This window comes from Pongo pygmaeus, chromosome 5 (assembly GCF_028885625.2).
Source record: "Pongo pygmaeus isolate AG05252 chromosome 5, NHGRI_mPonPyg2-v2.0_pri, whole genome shotgun sequence".
Taxonomy (NCBI): domain Eukaryota; kingdom Metazoa; phylum Chordata; class Mammalia; order Primates; family Hominidae; genus Pongo; species Pongo pygmaeus.
The window spans coordinates 134498636-134513730 of NC_072378.2; the positions used below are offsets into that span (position 1 = coordinate 134498636).

At 45.8% G+C, this 15095-nt stretch overlaps 1 protein-coding gene across 3 annotated transcripts; it reads right to left on the reverse strand.

The window, feature by feature from the left end:
* Nucleotides 1–1733: 1733 nt before the first annotated feature.
* On the reverse strand, nt 1734–10404 carry LOC129037979 (serine/threonine-protein kinase Sgk1). 3 transcript variants are annotated; one of them, XM_054490414.2, is made up of 12 exons: nt 10161–10404; nt 7020–7095; nt 6508–6583; nt 5957–6061; nt 5770–5853; nt 5520–5651; nt 5159–5271; nt 4691–4814; nt 4135–4230; nt 3511–3666; nt 3314–3403; nt 1734–2922 (listed from the first exon to the last, which is right to left on the reverse strand). In XM_054490414.2, the coding sequence occupies exons 1-12, from the start codon at nt 10315–10317 to the stop codon at nt 2755–2757; spliced, it is 1377 nt and encodes a 458-aa protein (XP_054346389.1). In that variant the 5' UTR covers nt 10318–10404; the 3' UTR covers nt 1734–2754. The 3 variants fall into 3 exon arrangements, with proteins under 3 accessions (XP_054346389.1, XP_054346387.1, XP_054346388.1); XM_054490412.2 differs by lacking the exon at nt 10161–10404 and adding an exon at nt 8053–8678; XM_054490413.2 differs by lacking the exon at nt 10161–10404 and adding an exon at nt 7238–7370.
* Nucleotides 10405–15095: the final 4691 nt, after the last annotated feature.

Below are 15095 nucleotides of genomic sequence, written 5' to 3' on the forward strand. Positions count from 1 at the left end.
ACAGGTGCCTGCCACCACGCCCAGCTAATTTTTTGTATTTTTAGTAGAGACGGGGTTTCACCGTGTTAGCCAGGATGGCCTCGATCTCTTGACCTCGTGATCCGCCTGCCTTGGCCTCCCAAAGTGCTGGGATTACAAGCGTGAGCCACCGCGCCTGGCCTTGCTTTGGACTCTTATTTGTCAACTGGGCCCGGTAGGGAATTGAACACAAAGCTAATGCCTGTAGAGCAGTAAGTCAACTGTAGAGCATGACCTGTGGCCCACCTTGAGCAAAAAGCTATCGACTCGCTTTCATCTTCTTCCTTCATTAGATTATGAGAGAGAATAACTCGGTTGTCTCCGAACACCTGTTTGGCCCTTGGAAACCTTGTGGGGAGGAGAGGGGGACCGAGGCAAAGTGAGGTGAGACCCAAGAGCAAGGATAAGAGGAAAACAGCTCACAGCTTTCCCTTGGGGAAATCCCTGTGCAAACTGGAAGGTCAGGGTAGCAGGGGTGCAGCAGGCCTACAGGATGCTTGTGCAATTAAGGCAGCAGCAACATCAACTGTTTGGGGATTCCCTGATTATTTGTTCGGTATTTGTGTGGAAGGCCTAGAAGAGTGAAAAAGTCCAAACACTTTGGACTCAAGATCTCCTAGGATGGTGCCACCTTGCTTTCTCCCGCAGAGCATATCACAGTGGGGTGAACTCTAGGAGTGGGCTCTGCCATGCAGCCCCAGAGCCTGCTGGGCCCTTAGGGGGCTAGGTAGACACTGGTTCAAGAGGCTTCAGTCCAAGCCAGGGATGAGCTCCTTCAGGGTCCCTTTACTGAGCCCACTCTAGACCTGGGTCAACTCCAGGTACTCTCAGAAACCAGATGTCCAGCCAGGTCAGCTTTTTGGGAACATATCCACTTATTTAAAACATTCTCCCCAGCACTTTGGGAAGCCGAGGCAGACAGATCACTTGAGGCCAGGGATTCGAGACCAGCCTGGCCCACATGGTGAAATCCCATCTCTACTAAAATATAAAAATTAGCCAGGCATGGTGGTGCATGCCTGTAGTCCCAGCTACTCAGGAGGCTGAGGTGGGGGGATCACATGAACCCAGGAGGCGGAGGCTGCAGTGAACCAAGATCACACCACTGCACTCCAGCCTGGGCGACAGAGTAAGACCGCGTCTCAAAAAAAAAAAAAAAAAAAAAATTCTCACCCTCTTGAGTGGCAGTCTCCTAAACTTCACAGACTATTTCTCAATTTCCATCTCAACTAACTGCTTTAAGTCTGCCTTCTTCATCAGGCTTTGGAAGGGCAGAGGTGTCTGCTTTGTCCACTACGGTATCCTGAGCACTCGCAATAGAGCCCAGCCCAGAGTAGGCTTTCAAATATTTCTGCAAAGAATTACCTGTAACTGAAGACAAGCCAAATGTCAGGACAAATAGTCCAACTTCACAGGACAGGCAATAAATACAGGAAGCATTACTTCATAGCAATCCTTGCAAGATGAGTAAATTGCAGAGGATTTCTTTGGGTTGGATTTATGAATGACAGACTCCATAAAATGCTGCTAAAAAGGCCTGGAATCTGGGTTGGCTTTAAGACCATGCTATACTGCCCTGGAGTCAGAAACCACTGCTGTTGGGAGCAAACCACTAAGCAGGAAATTACAGCAGGATTTTCATGGTTTTCAATTTTAAACTAACCCACGATCACCCCCTTAACCAAAACATACAAAATAACACATGACACAATATATGTAAATATTTTTCAAGGTTTTATTGCAAACCAAAATCAGTTTATCACACACAAAAAAGTTGTGTGATGGGATGAGGGAAGGATTGTACATATTATAACCATGTTAATTACAGTACATTAAAATGGTGGTTTACATTACAAATAAGCCTGTAAGTTTAAATATACTAGTGTTATAACCCAATGTACAGACGTTCTTTATACAATACATACAATTATCAGGAATGCAAAAAAAAAAAAACATAAATAATGCCCATTTTACAGGTGACATTTTAAACAATGAAAAACACCAACGGCTCTGACTGACAACTGGGGCATTGGTCCATAAAAACCCTTTCTAAAAATAGAAATATTTGTAGCAGCAATGCTTTCTTTAAGCATCTGAATACGAGTCATTGCAAGACCATTTCAATAAATTTTAGTTATTAACCATATCTTACAAAAAAGTCTACACATAAATTTATCTTCCAAATATGGAAGAAACAAACAATGTCCCACGTTGTAGTGTCCTGCAAGTGTCACATTGATGCTTATAACAAAATCCATCTGTGATCAGGCATACCACACTCACACGACTGTTCACACAGCATATCCAAAAGGGAAAATAAAGAACTGAAACACTCTGTGATAGGAAAAGCTTTGGAGCTAACACAATCTCTTCAGAAAAGGCACATTTCATAATATTCGTCATCACAGCCCAGACAGACCTGCAGGAGACCTTTTTTAGAACAGCGTCCGCTTTCTAACGAAACTCCTGCCTCTGTCTAAGGCGGCACTCTAACACTCGTTTCAGAGATAGCACCACGTTGGAAGGAAGAATAAAAATGAAAACCTCATGAACTCACTGAGGAGGATGTGCTCTTCAAAAAGCTTCCAGCGAACAGTGTGCAGTAAGATTGCTAAGCTTCCAGAGATGTGCAAATTCTCTTGTAAGATGTCCTGTCAGCTGGCGGCTCCACCAAAAGGCTAACTAAAACATTCAGAAACACACATAAAATCCTTTAAAACCAAGCCCTAACAGTGTTCAGAGGAAAGAGTCTGTGGGAGGTGCATAGGAAAAGCCTAGGAAAGCCTCAGCAGCTTCCTTGACGCTGGCTGTGACGAGGACGCTGTCAGGGGACTTGCCAATGGAGTTGGGGACAGGCTCTTCGGTAAACTCAGGGTCAAAGTGCCGCAGGTCGTTGGGCCCACTCTGTGACGGGAAGGGAAAAACACTCTTGTCAAGAACTCACACTGGACACAGGACAGGGAAATCTTGACCAGGCTTTAAATACCAAGTTTAAGTCTTACATCAACTTCCATAATCACCCACTTCAAGCACAAAATCTCAAAAGGCTACACACAGTTTAAACATAAGAATAATGTTCACTCTTTGCCTTTTGATGCTTCTAATTGATAAATGTGTTTAAAAATTATGGGAGCCTTGTTGGGACACAAAAATGTACTTTTTATGTAGGTAAAATAATGGGTTTATGGAGAAAACATCTGCCAGTGTATTCCTTCCAGCCCTCCCCCAGACAATTCTGAATTAAAATAAATGCCCTTTGGGCTTCTCTATACTTAGAAGAGAGACAGATACTCACCACATTTGGGTTAAAAGGGGGAGTAATCTTCTTATTAATGAGATCATCCCAGTTAATTAGGGAGAAGAAGACATGACTCTTAATCTCCATCTGTTGATAAGAAACCCAAGATTAATTTAGACAGGTGCATTCAATAAGGGCAGGGAGGTCTAGTGCACGTCCCAGCTGGCCCAGGAGAACAGGAAAACATCACTCACAAAGTCATCCTTGGCCCCGAGCCGCTTTGTCCTGTCCTTCTGCAGGAGGCCCTCCAGGAGGTGTCTTGCGGAATTTGTAATATTTGGTTTCAACTGGAGGGGCTTGTTCAGAATGTTGTCATACATTTCAGCTGTGTTTCGGCTATAAAAAGGAGGCTGAAAGAAGGGGAAAATCACTTTAGACTTAATTGGAAGTTTCATATGGCATATATTACCAGTAGAGAAAAAGATATAAACTGCAATAAATACTAGGCTCGATTTGAGAAACTCTCCCCCCCTCAATGCTTTCTTTTCCCTTGTTATTTAAGTGTCTACTTTGCAAAACCCATGTGTGTGTTTGTGTGTGTGTGTGTGTATGTGTGGAGGGTGAGGGGGTAGATGTTAATAAGTGGTAGTTTTTCACCACCACACAGGTTAAATGTGGTCCTATCTAGTAAAATGTGAAATGCACAAAAGAACTAGGTAAGTGATTATTCTTATGAAATATAAAATAACCAATATGCCTCTTAGCTGCTTTCGATAAGCGTAATGATAAGGGCAAGACACAATGGCCAAGCATGGGCTGTGTGAAGACAATATTGTAGGGAGCAGGCAGTGTTCCATGGTTCCCAACGTGCCACTCACCAAGCCATACAGCATCTCATACAAGACGGCTCCCAGGCACCACCAGTCCACGGTCCTGTCATAAGGCTGCTTATGAAGCACCTCAGGTGCGAGATACTGAAAAACAGACCAGGGAAACAGAGTTTAGAACCTGTGAAAGCAAGCAATCCCACGACCACACATTTAGTTTGAAAAAGCTAAGAGACCCAGAGCCAGCTTGGAAGATATATATCTTTAGATTCCTTCCTGATAAAACTGCTGGACTTTTTGAGGGTGACTGGCTACCTATGTGGACTGACATTTAGGAAACTGCTGGGCACTTGATATCTCTTACTTAGGGATTTAGAAAGTTTTTATGATGCAGATCTTACTTACAAACAGCTACTTTTCAGTAAAGGAACAGAAGGACTTGGGATTTCTCATGCTACATGAAACAGCAAATGTATTTTATTTGCACTGAATTGTATTAAGAAGTCTCTGAGAGGAGTTTACTCTTTTTGGTAGTTAAGTGCATGATTGTACATCTCTCTCCTGGAAGGCGGGGGTAAACCAGGCACCAAACCAAGACAGCGCCTACCTCCGGCGTGCCACAGAAGGTGGATGTCGTGCTGTTGTGTTCAATGTTCTCCTTGCAGAGTCCGAAGTCAGTAAGGACAATGTGTCCCTGTGAATCTAGCAAAATATTCTCTGGTTTTAAGTCTCTGTAAAAAAGTGAATAGAAAAGTAGTTGCACAAGTTAATTTCACTTCATAAGATATCCTCTTAAAGATAATTGCTAAAGGTATTAGAGGCATTTTAGGTTCACTGTAGTTGTGTAGTGAAGAAAAAAGGGAGCCCTTGTTCTGCTCATCTATTCTGGATTAGGCACAATCCTACTTGGCTGGTTCCCCCTTGGCACTTAGTCAAGCCAGCTCACGTGCTAGGGGATCTGGTTTTAGGCAACCAAGTTGCACATAAACACAAATTATTTTAAGGCCCTATGAAAGAGCCAGTGCTATGTCTCCTTTATACCCAAATAGGTAGCCTTAAGAGCTCTCAGGCTTACCTATAAACGATGTTCAGTGAATGCAGGTAGCCCAAGGCACTGGCTATTTCAGCAGCATAGAAACGAGCCCGTGGTTCCAGGAAGCAGCGTTCCCTCTGGAGATGGTAGAACAACTGCAGGAGACAGAACAAAGTCAGTCTGGCTTGCAAATGAATTTAATTAGTTTTGACACATACAGCAAAAGAACAACTGCAGGAAGTGGCCCCAAGTAATCTATTAACTATAAACCTGACAGGTTGAAGGAAATGCTAATTCTGGTAACATTCTCCCCACCAAGTATCTTTGAAAACTTTTTTCTCAAACTAAAACAAAGCAGGCTGTGCAGAGACACTAAGAGTTGACTTCTATTCCCCCTGCTCACCTCTCCACCATTAATGTAGTCTAGGACAAAATACAATTTGTCAGCAGTCTGGAAAGAGAAGTGAAGGCCCACCAGGAAAGGGTGCTTCACATTCTTCAACAGAACATTCCGCTCCGACATAATATGCTTCTCCTAGGAAAATGACGATTCAGATTTAATGGCAAGTTTCAACTTGGCACCAACATTCCAAGATTAAGATTATTCAAGCAGTGTCTACCTCCAATGCCAGCCCATCAAGCACATCTCATACCTCTTTCTTTTTCAGGATTGCTTTCTTCTGTAAAACTTTGACTGCATAGAACACTTCTTCTGCCTTGTGTCTTGCTAGAAGAACCTGAAATTTCAATTTAAAAAAATCGTTTTTCTATCCTCATCCAGAGAGAATGTAAAAGAGGACACGAAGAAGTGTACCAAAAGATCTTCAGATTTGAAATTACCTTTCCAAAACTGCCCTTCCCGATCACTTTCAAGAAGTGAAAGTCAGATGGTTTAGCATGAGGATTGGACGACGGGCCAAGGTTGATTTGCTGAGAAGGACTTGGCTAGAAAAAAAAAAAAAAAAAGAATTTCTTTTAGTATCATTGCTTCAAAGGAAGACATCTATAATATAAACGATGTAGAAAATGTTACATCTACAAATGACTGAGGCAAATGACCATACATCTATAAACATTCAAAACTACATTTCATCACATTTCAAATGAGTATGGAAACTGCACACAATCATGTTGTTTCAGACAGATAAAACCTTTTTATAAAATATGCCTTTTAAAATAACCACTTTGGAGGTAAAATATGCCCAGGAAAAAATAAAGTAATACTCTGACTCATTACTTAAATATTTGTATCACTTGTTATGCCATAAAGTAATGAAGCATTCCTGCCTTGATACTAATTTCTAGAAATGCTATTTTAATCCATTAATGTAGGAATACTAACTGACTCCCTTACAGTTCTCCACAGATGCACGGCACATAGAAAAACTTACTGGAGGAGAAGGGTTGGCATTCATAAGCTCAGGCTCCTGAGGTTGGGAAATTTTCAAGATGGACTGAACTTCAGGGCTGCAGGGAATAAAGGGCACGATTTAGAATCCAGCTCGCCACTAGGGGGCACAGCAACATCAAAAGCGAGTTTCTGGCTCTACCGACTTCTACCCGGATAATTCACTGTTTAAACTGAAAATACCCCAATACATTAGTCAGTTAAACAAAATAATAAACCCCATTAAATACAGAAATAAGGATTGTTGCTCATGGAGAAAGGCCGTGAATTCGGCCGACACGAACCATTTATCTTACATCTCCAGTTCAAGCCAAATCAGCAAATTAACTTTAATGTTTAAAATGTGTCAAATATATTAGAATTTAAGGATAAATGAGATCCCCACCCCAGAAGAAGTCTTCGCCTTCCCGATAAACGCCGTGATGAGAATGTTTACCGCTGGCAAATTCAAACTATACTAGTTATTCTTATTTCCTCAAATCCGGTCAAACTTACTGTTTGCATGCATAGGAGTTATTGGCAATCTTCTGAATAAAGTCGTTCAGACCCATCCTCCTCTGCTTCATGAAAGCTGTGGATGAAGGAGAAATCAAGAAACGTTTAGACGGCTTGATAACGTCCGGCGCCACATACACTAATCTGATCCGGGACTTTCAAAACATTTCCACTTTGCGTCTCCTGGAGCAGAAGTCCCGCAAGATTCCTGCACTCACCGATGAGAATTGCCACCATGCCCCTCATCCTGGAGTAAGTGAGGGTGCCCTTAGCAGCCTCGGTTTTCACCGTCATCACCACCGCGGGGAGACAGAAAAACGTTAGCGCTCAAAAACCGGCTCGGCGTATGCTGCGCCGGGCCGCGCGCTCGGCCTTATAGACAAGGCCCCGCCGCGGGGGGCGGGGCCTGAGCGACAATGAGACGTGGCCCCGCCCTTCGCCTCGCCCCCTCGCCCCGCCCCGAGCGCCTCGCGGTTTGCTGGCGGCTACACTGGCTGCGGCGGGCGGTTCTCTCCCCATTGAGAGGGCGAGCCCCAGGCGGGGGTGCGAGGACCGCCCGGGGACGGCCTGGCGCGGGGCCGTTATCGGTCTCCATCGGCTCCTGGGGCAGGAGAGAGGGAACGCGCCGGCGGAGGGTGCGGGGAGGGCCGGAGAGCCCGGGGTAGTTTTCCACCTCTCTCATTTATTCCGCCGCCCGAGAAAGCCGGGTTCGCAGCGCCGAAGGGCTTCCTGGCGGGTGCGCGGCGGCCACGGTGGCTTCGCTCACTCTCCCTGCAGGTTCCCTCTCTCCGGCCTGGCGCCGTCCTGCGGCCGGACCCCCACCCTCCTCCCCGGCCCAAGCCGGCGGTGCGCGCCACCCTCCGGGGTTTATCCCTGGGGGCGCAGGGCTGTGCGCGCGACCTCGCTTGCCAGGTCCTCCCGTTCCCGCCGCCGGGACCCCGGCCCCAAGAACTCCGACGAAAGCCGGCCCCTGCCGCCGAGCCGCTCTGGGGAAGTGAGCCAAGTCCCCAGCGGGGCCGGCGGCGGCGCTTACCCAGTCCGCTCAGCAGGAAGGACTCGCTCCTTTTCTGCGCCTCGGCCCTCTTTTTGTGGCGGGGCCGCAGCAGGGACTCGAGCCGGGCCCTGGCCAGCGCGCCCTGCATCTCCCCCATGGGCAGCGGGCGGCGGGGCGCGCGGCAGACGAGAGCGACTGGCGAGCACTGACGTTTCCTTGAAGGAGCCGCCGTGACTCAGGCCGGGCAAGATTTCCTGCCCCGAGTCCCAAAACAAACAAATGGCCCTTGTGCACGGTCGGGTCGCTTCCGAAAACGCCTTTTTTGTGCTTTTGGCCAAAACTAAGCAAGGCTGAAAAATCCCAGAACTTGGAAGAGGAGGAAGGAAGGAAAGAAAGAGGGAAAGGGGGGAGGGAGAGGTCAGGAATGTGGAGGGGAGGGGGCGGAAATAAAAGTCGTCTCTGCACTAAAGGAAAAAGTACAATCTGCATTTCACTTTTTTCTTTCTGAAGTAATCTCTGAGAACATTTTGTCCGTTCCGCATGTAATAGTTTTCCTTGCATTTTTAATCTCTGCCATGCCAAGAACACGTGAGGAGGTAACAAGCGAAGGGAGGGGTAGCTTTGCCCGGGGGCCGACCTGGCGTGACCCGGGCATCCTCGATTCCTCTATGGGGCCTGCTCCTCTCCCGCTGACCCACCTGAAAACCCTGCAGGTCATGACACATGGTCTTAAAATCGTCCCTACCCTCCCTGGGTTTAACTCAAGGCTACTCCAGGGCTTCTTAGTTTTGCCACCTCGCTCTTTCTTTATGTGAGTCCCACATAAACTGTGACTTTATCCTGAAAGATTAGCCGGGTGACTCCGCTGCAGAAGGCAGGGAAGAGAGGGAAGCTGGAGGCGGCGGCCCGGGCTCTGCAGAGCACCGATGCCGGTGACTTCCAGTAACCCCGCGGCTGGGGGATGTCTGGGAGCCGCAGCCTGACCGCCAGCGCGGGGACGTGAGCCAGTGCTGGCCGGGAAGCCGCGACTGAGCCCGGAGCGGGCAGTTACGAGTTACCACTATTCGCAGGGCCAGGTACTTGGCGCTCGCTGTTGCTGTCTGCGGTGGCTGCCCTGCCGTGACCTCTTGCTGCCAAGGGCTCTGCCATTTTAAAGTTGCCTACTGGATCTGGCACAGTCCCGAAATACCAGCTGTCAAACCAGGAATAGCATGTGAAACGCCTTTTCCTTGGTCTTGGGCAGGGGTTTGTTTTGCAGGCAAAACCACCCCCACTTGCCCTAAAGTGAGCTCTAGTCTCAACTCCTTCTTGGTTTGCTTTGTTGCAACAGTCCCAAACCGAGAGAGGGGAAACACACATTCTCTCTCCTGGAGTCTGGCTGGGAAAGTTTGCTCAGTGCCCACACTTATAAAAAGCATTTACTGGGGCCGGGCGCAGTGGCTCACGCCTGTAATCCCAGCACTTTGGGAGGCCGAGGCGGGCGGATCACGAGGTCAAGAGATGGAGACCATCCTGGCTAACATGGTGAAACCCCGTCTCTACTGAAAATAGAAAAATTAGCCAGGCGTGGTGGCGCGCGCCTGTAGTCCCAGCTACTCGGGAGGCTGAGGCAGGAGAATCGCTTGAACTCGGGAGGCAGAGGTTGCAGTGAGCCGAGATCGCGCCACTGCACTCCAACCTGGCAACAGAGCAAGACTCCGTCTCAAAAACAAAACAAAACAAAACAAAACAAAACCAAAAAACGCTTACTAGTACCTGAAATTGACATGCCAACCTAAAGCATGTTTAGGCAATTTCAAATCGCAGTAACTGGCCCACGTCTGCTTCCTCTTGCATGGACTCTTCATAGAATATGACTTTGTTATTGTCAGTGTCACCCATATGTCATGTCCCACCTTTCAACTAGCCTAGCCCAGCCTAGCCCTGTTCCCACCTGGTTCCTTCCCCTCTTGAGAGAGCAAATTTTGCTCAGGCTGCCCAGAAACATCAACCTGCACACAGACTTTTGCATGTTTGTTTTCAAACATTAAATTAAGAAACCTACAACCAGAGACCCTCTCCTACACCCCATCTTATGTGCCTTCTCCATGCCAAGTAACCCCAAATCCTCTGAGGCATCAGTAAAATATAGTACGGTAAGTACGAACCTTTCAAAGGGGATTTTATAGCTTCTTTCATTCTTCGGTTTGCCCAAGGATATGCAGGTTGGGGATTACTTCTGGAGGCTGGAGGTAGAGCCCAGTTATGTCTGGAATAAGCCTCCCTGCTACATGCCTCTGATAAGCTGGAACTCTGAGATGACATGAGAGCACGAGCCAGAGACGGCTATCCCTGTTCTGTTATGAACCCCACTTTATATCAAGGCAATTTAAATACAGGAAGGGAGCAAGCTGCAAAGTTCAACATTGGGCCATTTATTCTCCCCATTGCGACATCACTCAGAAAATTACAGTCATCAGCGTCCTAGCTTTATTACACCCCCAGCACGCACACAAGAAATGTAACTTAACTGATTATCCTCACAAATCAGTCCGGAAAAAATTCAAAACACATGCACAGAGTTCATTTTCTCAGAGGCTCTGTGGCATGCATTCCGGGAGGAACGTGGCATTCAAGTCGGAGGGCTCTACGCGGAATAGAGAATAGATGCAACCGTATGATTTGTGGTTGGAAAAGAAAGGGAACGTCTGATGTGCTCCTTCCTCCCCTACCCTAATGTTCAGCACTTGGAGACGGATGGTCGGCTAAACTTATCATTTAACCGAGAGAATCAAGTTGTTGAGACTGGCTTTTCTTCCAACCGGATACCTGATGGGTGGAGCAGGCGCCCCCTGTTCTGTCCCAGCAACCTACTAAGACTTCCGAACAGGAAGGTGACACACGGCGGAGGGGTGCTTGGGGGGAGGGGGAGACGGGCGCTGTGTGTGACGCGCGCCTGTTAACACTGCACAGGCATTAGGTTGCCCTGTAGCTGCTATTCAAACGCTTGATCTGTCCTTCCTTCCTGTCGCCAGCCTCTTTCTTTGGTCCAGATAGTCCTCCTACCGGGAGGAATCCGGCCCCTTTCCTCATACTCCCTGGTGGCGAAGTGGTCAGAGTAGCCTCCCGAACTGTTTGTAAATGCAACCTAGAGGGCGATCGAGTTCTCTGGGAGAACTTGCTCCATATACGCGACTTCCCCCCCTTGTCTCCTGAGGTTCTATTGGTCCAGGGAATTTCTCTACAACACCTTGTGCAGTCATAGAAAATGCAGACGGCTTGATATGAGATAGGCTAATTACCTCCCTACTCCTCCAAGCGAATTGTCTCACATTTATGTCTCGGTGCTGGGAAAACTGCAGTCAAAACCCTCAAGTGGAAATGACTGACCAGGATGAAAAGTTTGCACTGAAACTAAACGTTTCCCAGGACATGTGCATTTTAATTCTTCAGAAAAAATTTTTTCACTCTTCTATTTTATTTCTCTATAGTCTGATGGACTATAAATGCTAAAACCTGAGAGCTTCACAAAGATACGACTTTTTCCATTTAATTTTAAAAGGCTTATAAATTATTGGTATTTCTCAACATATTAGAGAAAATTTTTGAAAAATATTTTTATAAGGACTTAACCATATTCACTCTTAAGACACTTCTTAATGTGTCAGCTGTAATGGTCATGATTCCCCAGGTATGTTATTTTCCATTGATAACAAGTTAATATAATTGTTTCATATTGTTCAAAGTACCATTAATTTTAGAACAATCCTATGCAGAGTTTAAGTTCCCATACTTTTTGATTCATTGTTTGATGCTCATAGAAACCTTTCCCTGGAACACCCTCAAAAAAGCTCATAGCAATACCAGAAAACATAATTATTATAATTATAGAAAACATAATTATTACTCTAGAGAGAAACTGAATGGATCAGTTTTTGTTGAAGGTTGTCAGCAAAGGCATGTCTTTTTTTTTTTTTACAAAAAACGATGACAAATGAGTTTATTCATTATAGCTATTACAGACAAGTCACTGGCAATGGTGGTTATTTAAATGTCTATTTATAGACACAGGTTGTATAGTAATTATTACCTTCCATATTCATAATTGTCAAAATTGACATGCATAAAGATAAGAATGTGATACAGTAGATAACTAAGAGAACACTATCTCTAATCATAGTGTTAAAAGTTATTAAAACCCACAAAACTAATTATTTCATTTGTTGCAGGGCTTATATTTTTTCCAAGACAGAGGTGATAATATTCTACACCCATTCCTTCTAAAAAGTGAGCCCATAGGAAAATTGATGGAAGAGTAGGAACATGATTTGGTAGTAAATTTTTTATGTCATTCAGGGGATAAATTAAAGAGAAGCCAGTGGGAACACTTGACATGGGAAGAATGAGAACCTTTTTTTTTTTTTTTTTTTTTCTGAGGTAGAGTTTCACTCTGTTGTCCAGGCTAGAGTACAGTGGTACAGTCACAGCTCACTGCAGCCTCAACCTCCTGGGTTCAAGTGATCCTCCCACCTCGGACTCCTGAGTAGCTGGGACCACAGGCACATGCCACCATGCGTGGTTAATGTTTTTATCTTTTGTAGGCACATGGTCTCACTGTGTTGCCCAGGCTGGTCTCAAACTCCTGGGCTCAAATGATCCTCCTGCCTCAGTTTCCGAAAGTGCTGGGATTATAAGTGTAAGCCACTGCGCCTCACCTGAGGAATGAGAATCTACATAGCAAGAAACAAACAGATCTTTCTCAACTTACCCATCTCCATCTTGGCAATGTTGTCAATGTCTGATTTAGTATAGTCCAATCAATGATTTAAAAAAAAAAAAAACAAACACCAGCTAGAATGCAATATGATAGGTAAGGAATCGTATGTATGTGACAACTTTATTTTTGGTTCTCAGGATTGACCTGGAAAATGGTGTCCACAGAACTTTACATAAGATTATGGGAAATGATACATTGGTCTGGATAGAAGAGTAAATTGGAAAAATTTGTAAGTCAATATTTAATACTATTGGTAAACTCAAGAGGACTGTGGTGGCCAGGTGCAGGGGCTCACGCCTCTAATCCCAGCACTTTGAGAGGTTGAAGCAGGAGGATCGTTTGAGCTCAGGAGTTTGAGACGAGCCTGGGCAACATAGTGAGACCCTGTCTCTACAAAAAATACAAAAATTATCCGTACATGGTGGCACGCCTGTAGTCCCAGCTACATGGGAGGCTAAGGTGGGAGAATCGCTTGAGCCCAGGGTGTTGGAGGTTTCAGTGAGCCAAGATCTTGCCACTGCACTCTCGCCAGGGGAACAAAGTGAGATCCTATCTCAAAAAAAAAAAGGACTCTGGCCTTACTGAAAGCCATATATTATTGGCATGCCTTTACTGTTAGGCATTTGCATTTTAAAAGGCCACTTGTCAACTCAAAAAATTTAATTTGCAATGATAAAATGTCAAGCATTCAAACAAGAAACAGGTCTGAGAGCTTTGGGGTGAGAGGCCTCCCGCAGTATCTGGCCTGGTCGGCCTCCTCTCCATTCTCTCCAAGGTAAACCTACGTGGGCATCTACTTCCCCCACAAGTCCAGCAGCCAGAATCCTTCCTAAGACACACATATCAAAGGTGTAACTGACACGAAGGCAATATAAAGGGCTCTCTTTCACCCCCACTTTATTTACAAAGGGCCAATAGTAAATAAGGAGTCTGGATTTCTGGTGGACATCTTTTGTCAAACTAAAGTGAAACCTGAAAGCTTTAATTTGCTCAATATAAATCTCCAAGTCTCTCCCGTTTCTTTTCTTTCTTTTTTTTGAGACAGAGGAGTCTTATTCTGTTGCCCAGGCTGGAGTGCAGTGGCGTGATCTCAGCTCACTGCAGCCTCTGCTTCCCTGATTCAAGCAATTCTCCCGCCTCAGCCTCCTGAGTAGCTGGGATTACAGGCACGTGCCGCTACTCCCAGTTAATTTTAGTACTTTTAGTAGAGATGGGGATTCACCATGTTGATCAGATTGGTCTCGGATTCCTGACCTCAAGTGATCCACCTGCCTCAGCCTCCCAAAGTGCTGGGATTACAGGCATAAGCCACTATGCCCGGCCCAAGTCTCTCCCATTTCTGAGCCTATAATCAATCTAGAAGGAGGCAACAGAAGCTCGGGCCACCCCTAAGGACTTAAGGACTGTTTCCTGTAAACTCTGTGTGCCAATTGTAACAACAAAAGATACATGTAATAGTAACCAGCAATGGAAAAACCGTTATGCGGATGTCAGTCTAGTTGGCGACAACTGAAGCTTGCTACCTGTGAGGTTTTTGTTTTTTTTTTTTGATATGGAGTCTCACTTCACCCAGGCTGAAGTGCAGAGGTGCAATCTTGGCTTACTGCAACCTCCGCCTCCCAGGTTCAAGTGATTCTCATGCCTCAGCCTCTCAAGTAGCTGGGATTACAGGCACCTGCCACCACGCCCGACTAATTTTTGTATTTTTAGTAGAGACAGGGTTTTACCATGTTGGTCAGGCTGATCTCGAACTCCTGAGCTCAAGTAATCCGCCCTCCTCAGCCTCCCAAAGTGCTGGGATTACAGGCGTGAGCCACCATGCCTAGCCATACCTGTGAGATTTTAGACAAGGTATTCTCTAACCCTTAATCTTGTCATCTGTGTAGCGGGGAGAGTTATACTTGCCTCATATAAGTTGTGAAAAGTAATGGAAATAGGCCAGGTGTGATGGCTTATGCTTGTAATCCTAGCACTTTGGGAGGCCAAGGTGGGTGGATCACTTGAGGTCAGGAGTTCGAAACCAGCAGGCCAACATGGTGAAACCCCGTCTCTACTAAAAATACAAAAATTAGCCAGAAATCACTTGAACCTGGAAGGCAGAGGTTGCAGTGAGCCAGGATCATGCCACTGCACTCCAGCCCGGGCAACAGAGCGAGACTCCGTCTAAAAAAAAAAAAAAAATGGAAATAAAGAATTTAGTAAGCGCCTCTCTCATGTTGGAGTTTTAAGTAGAAAATATGATCTGTGTATATTTGCCAGCCCCACCCTACGCACATCACAAGTACAAACAACACTGTCGCACAGTGCAAAGGGTTCCAACAAATCA

What these genes read in the sequence shown, in the direction of transcription:
- LOC129037979 (XM_054490414.2), bottom strand. Translation starts at nt 10,317, where the DNA reads ATGTCATCTCAGAGTTCCAGCTTATCAGAGGCATGTAGCAGGGAGGCT. An exon ending in AACTCCTATGCATGCAAACA is followed by an intron (nt 6,584 to 7,019) that starts GTAAGTTTGACC and finishes TATTCCCTGCAG; the next exon opens with CCCTGAAGTTCAGTCCATCT. An exon ending in CAATCCTGAAAAAGAAAGAG is followed by an intron (nt 5,652 to 5,769) that starts GTATGAGATGTG and finishes TCATTTTCCTAG; the next exon opens with GAGAAGCATATTATGTCGGA.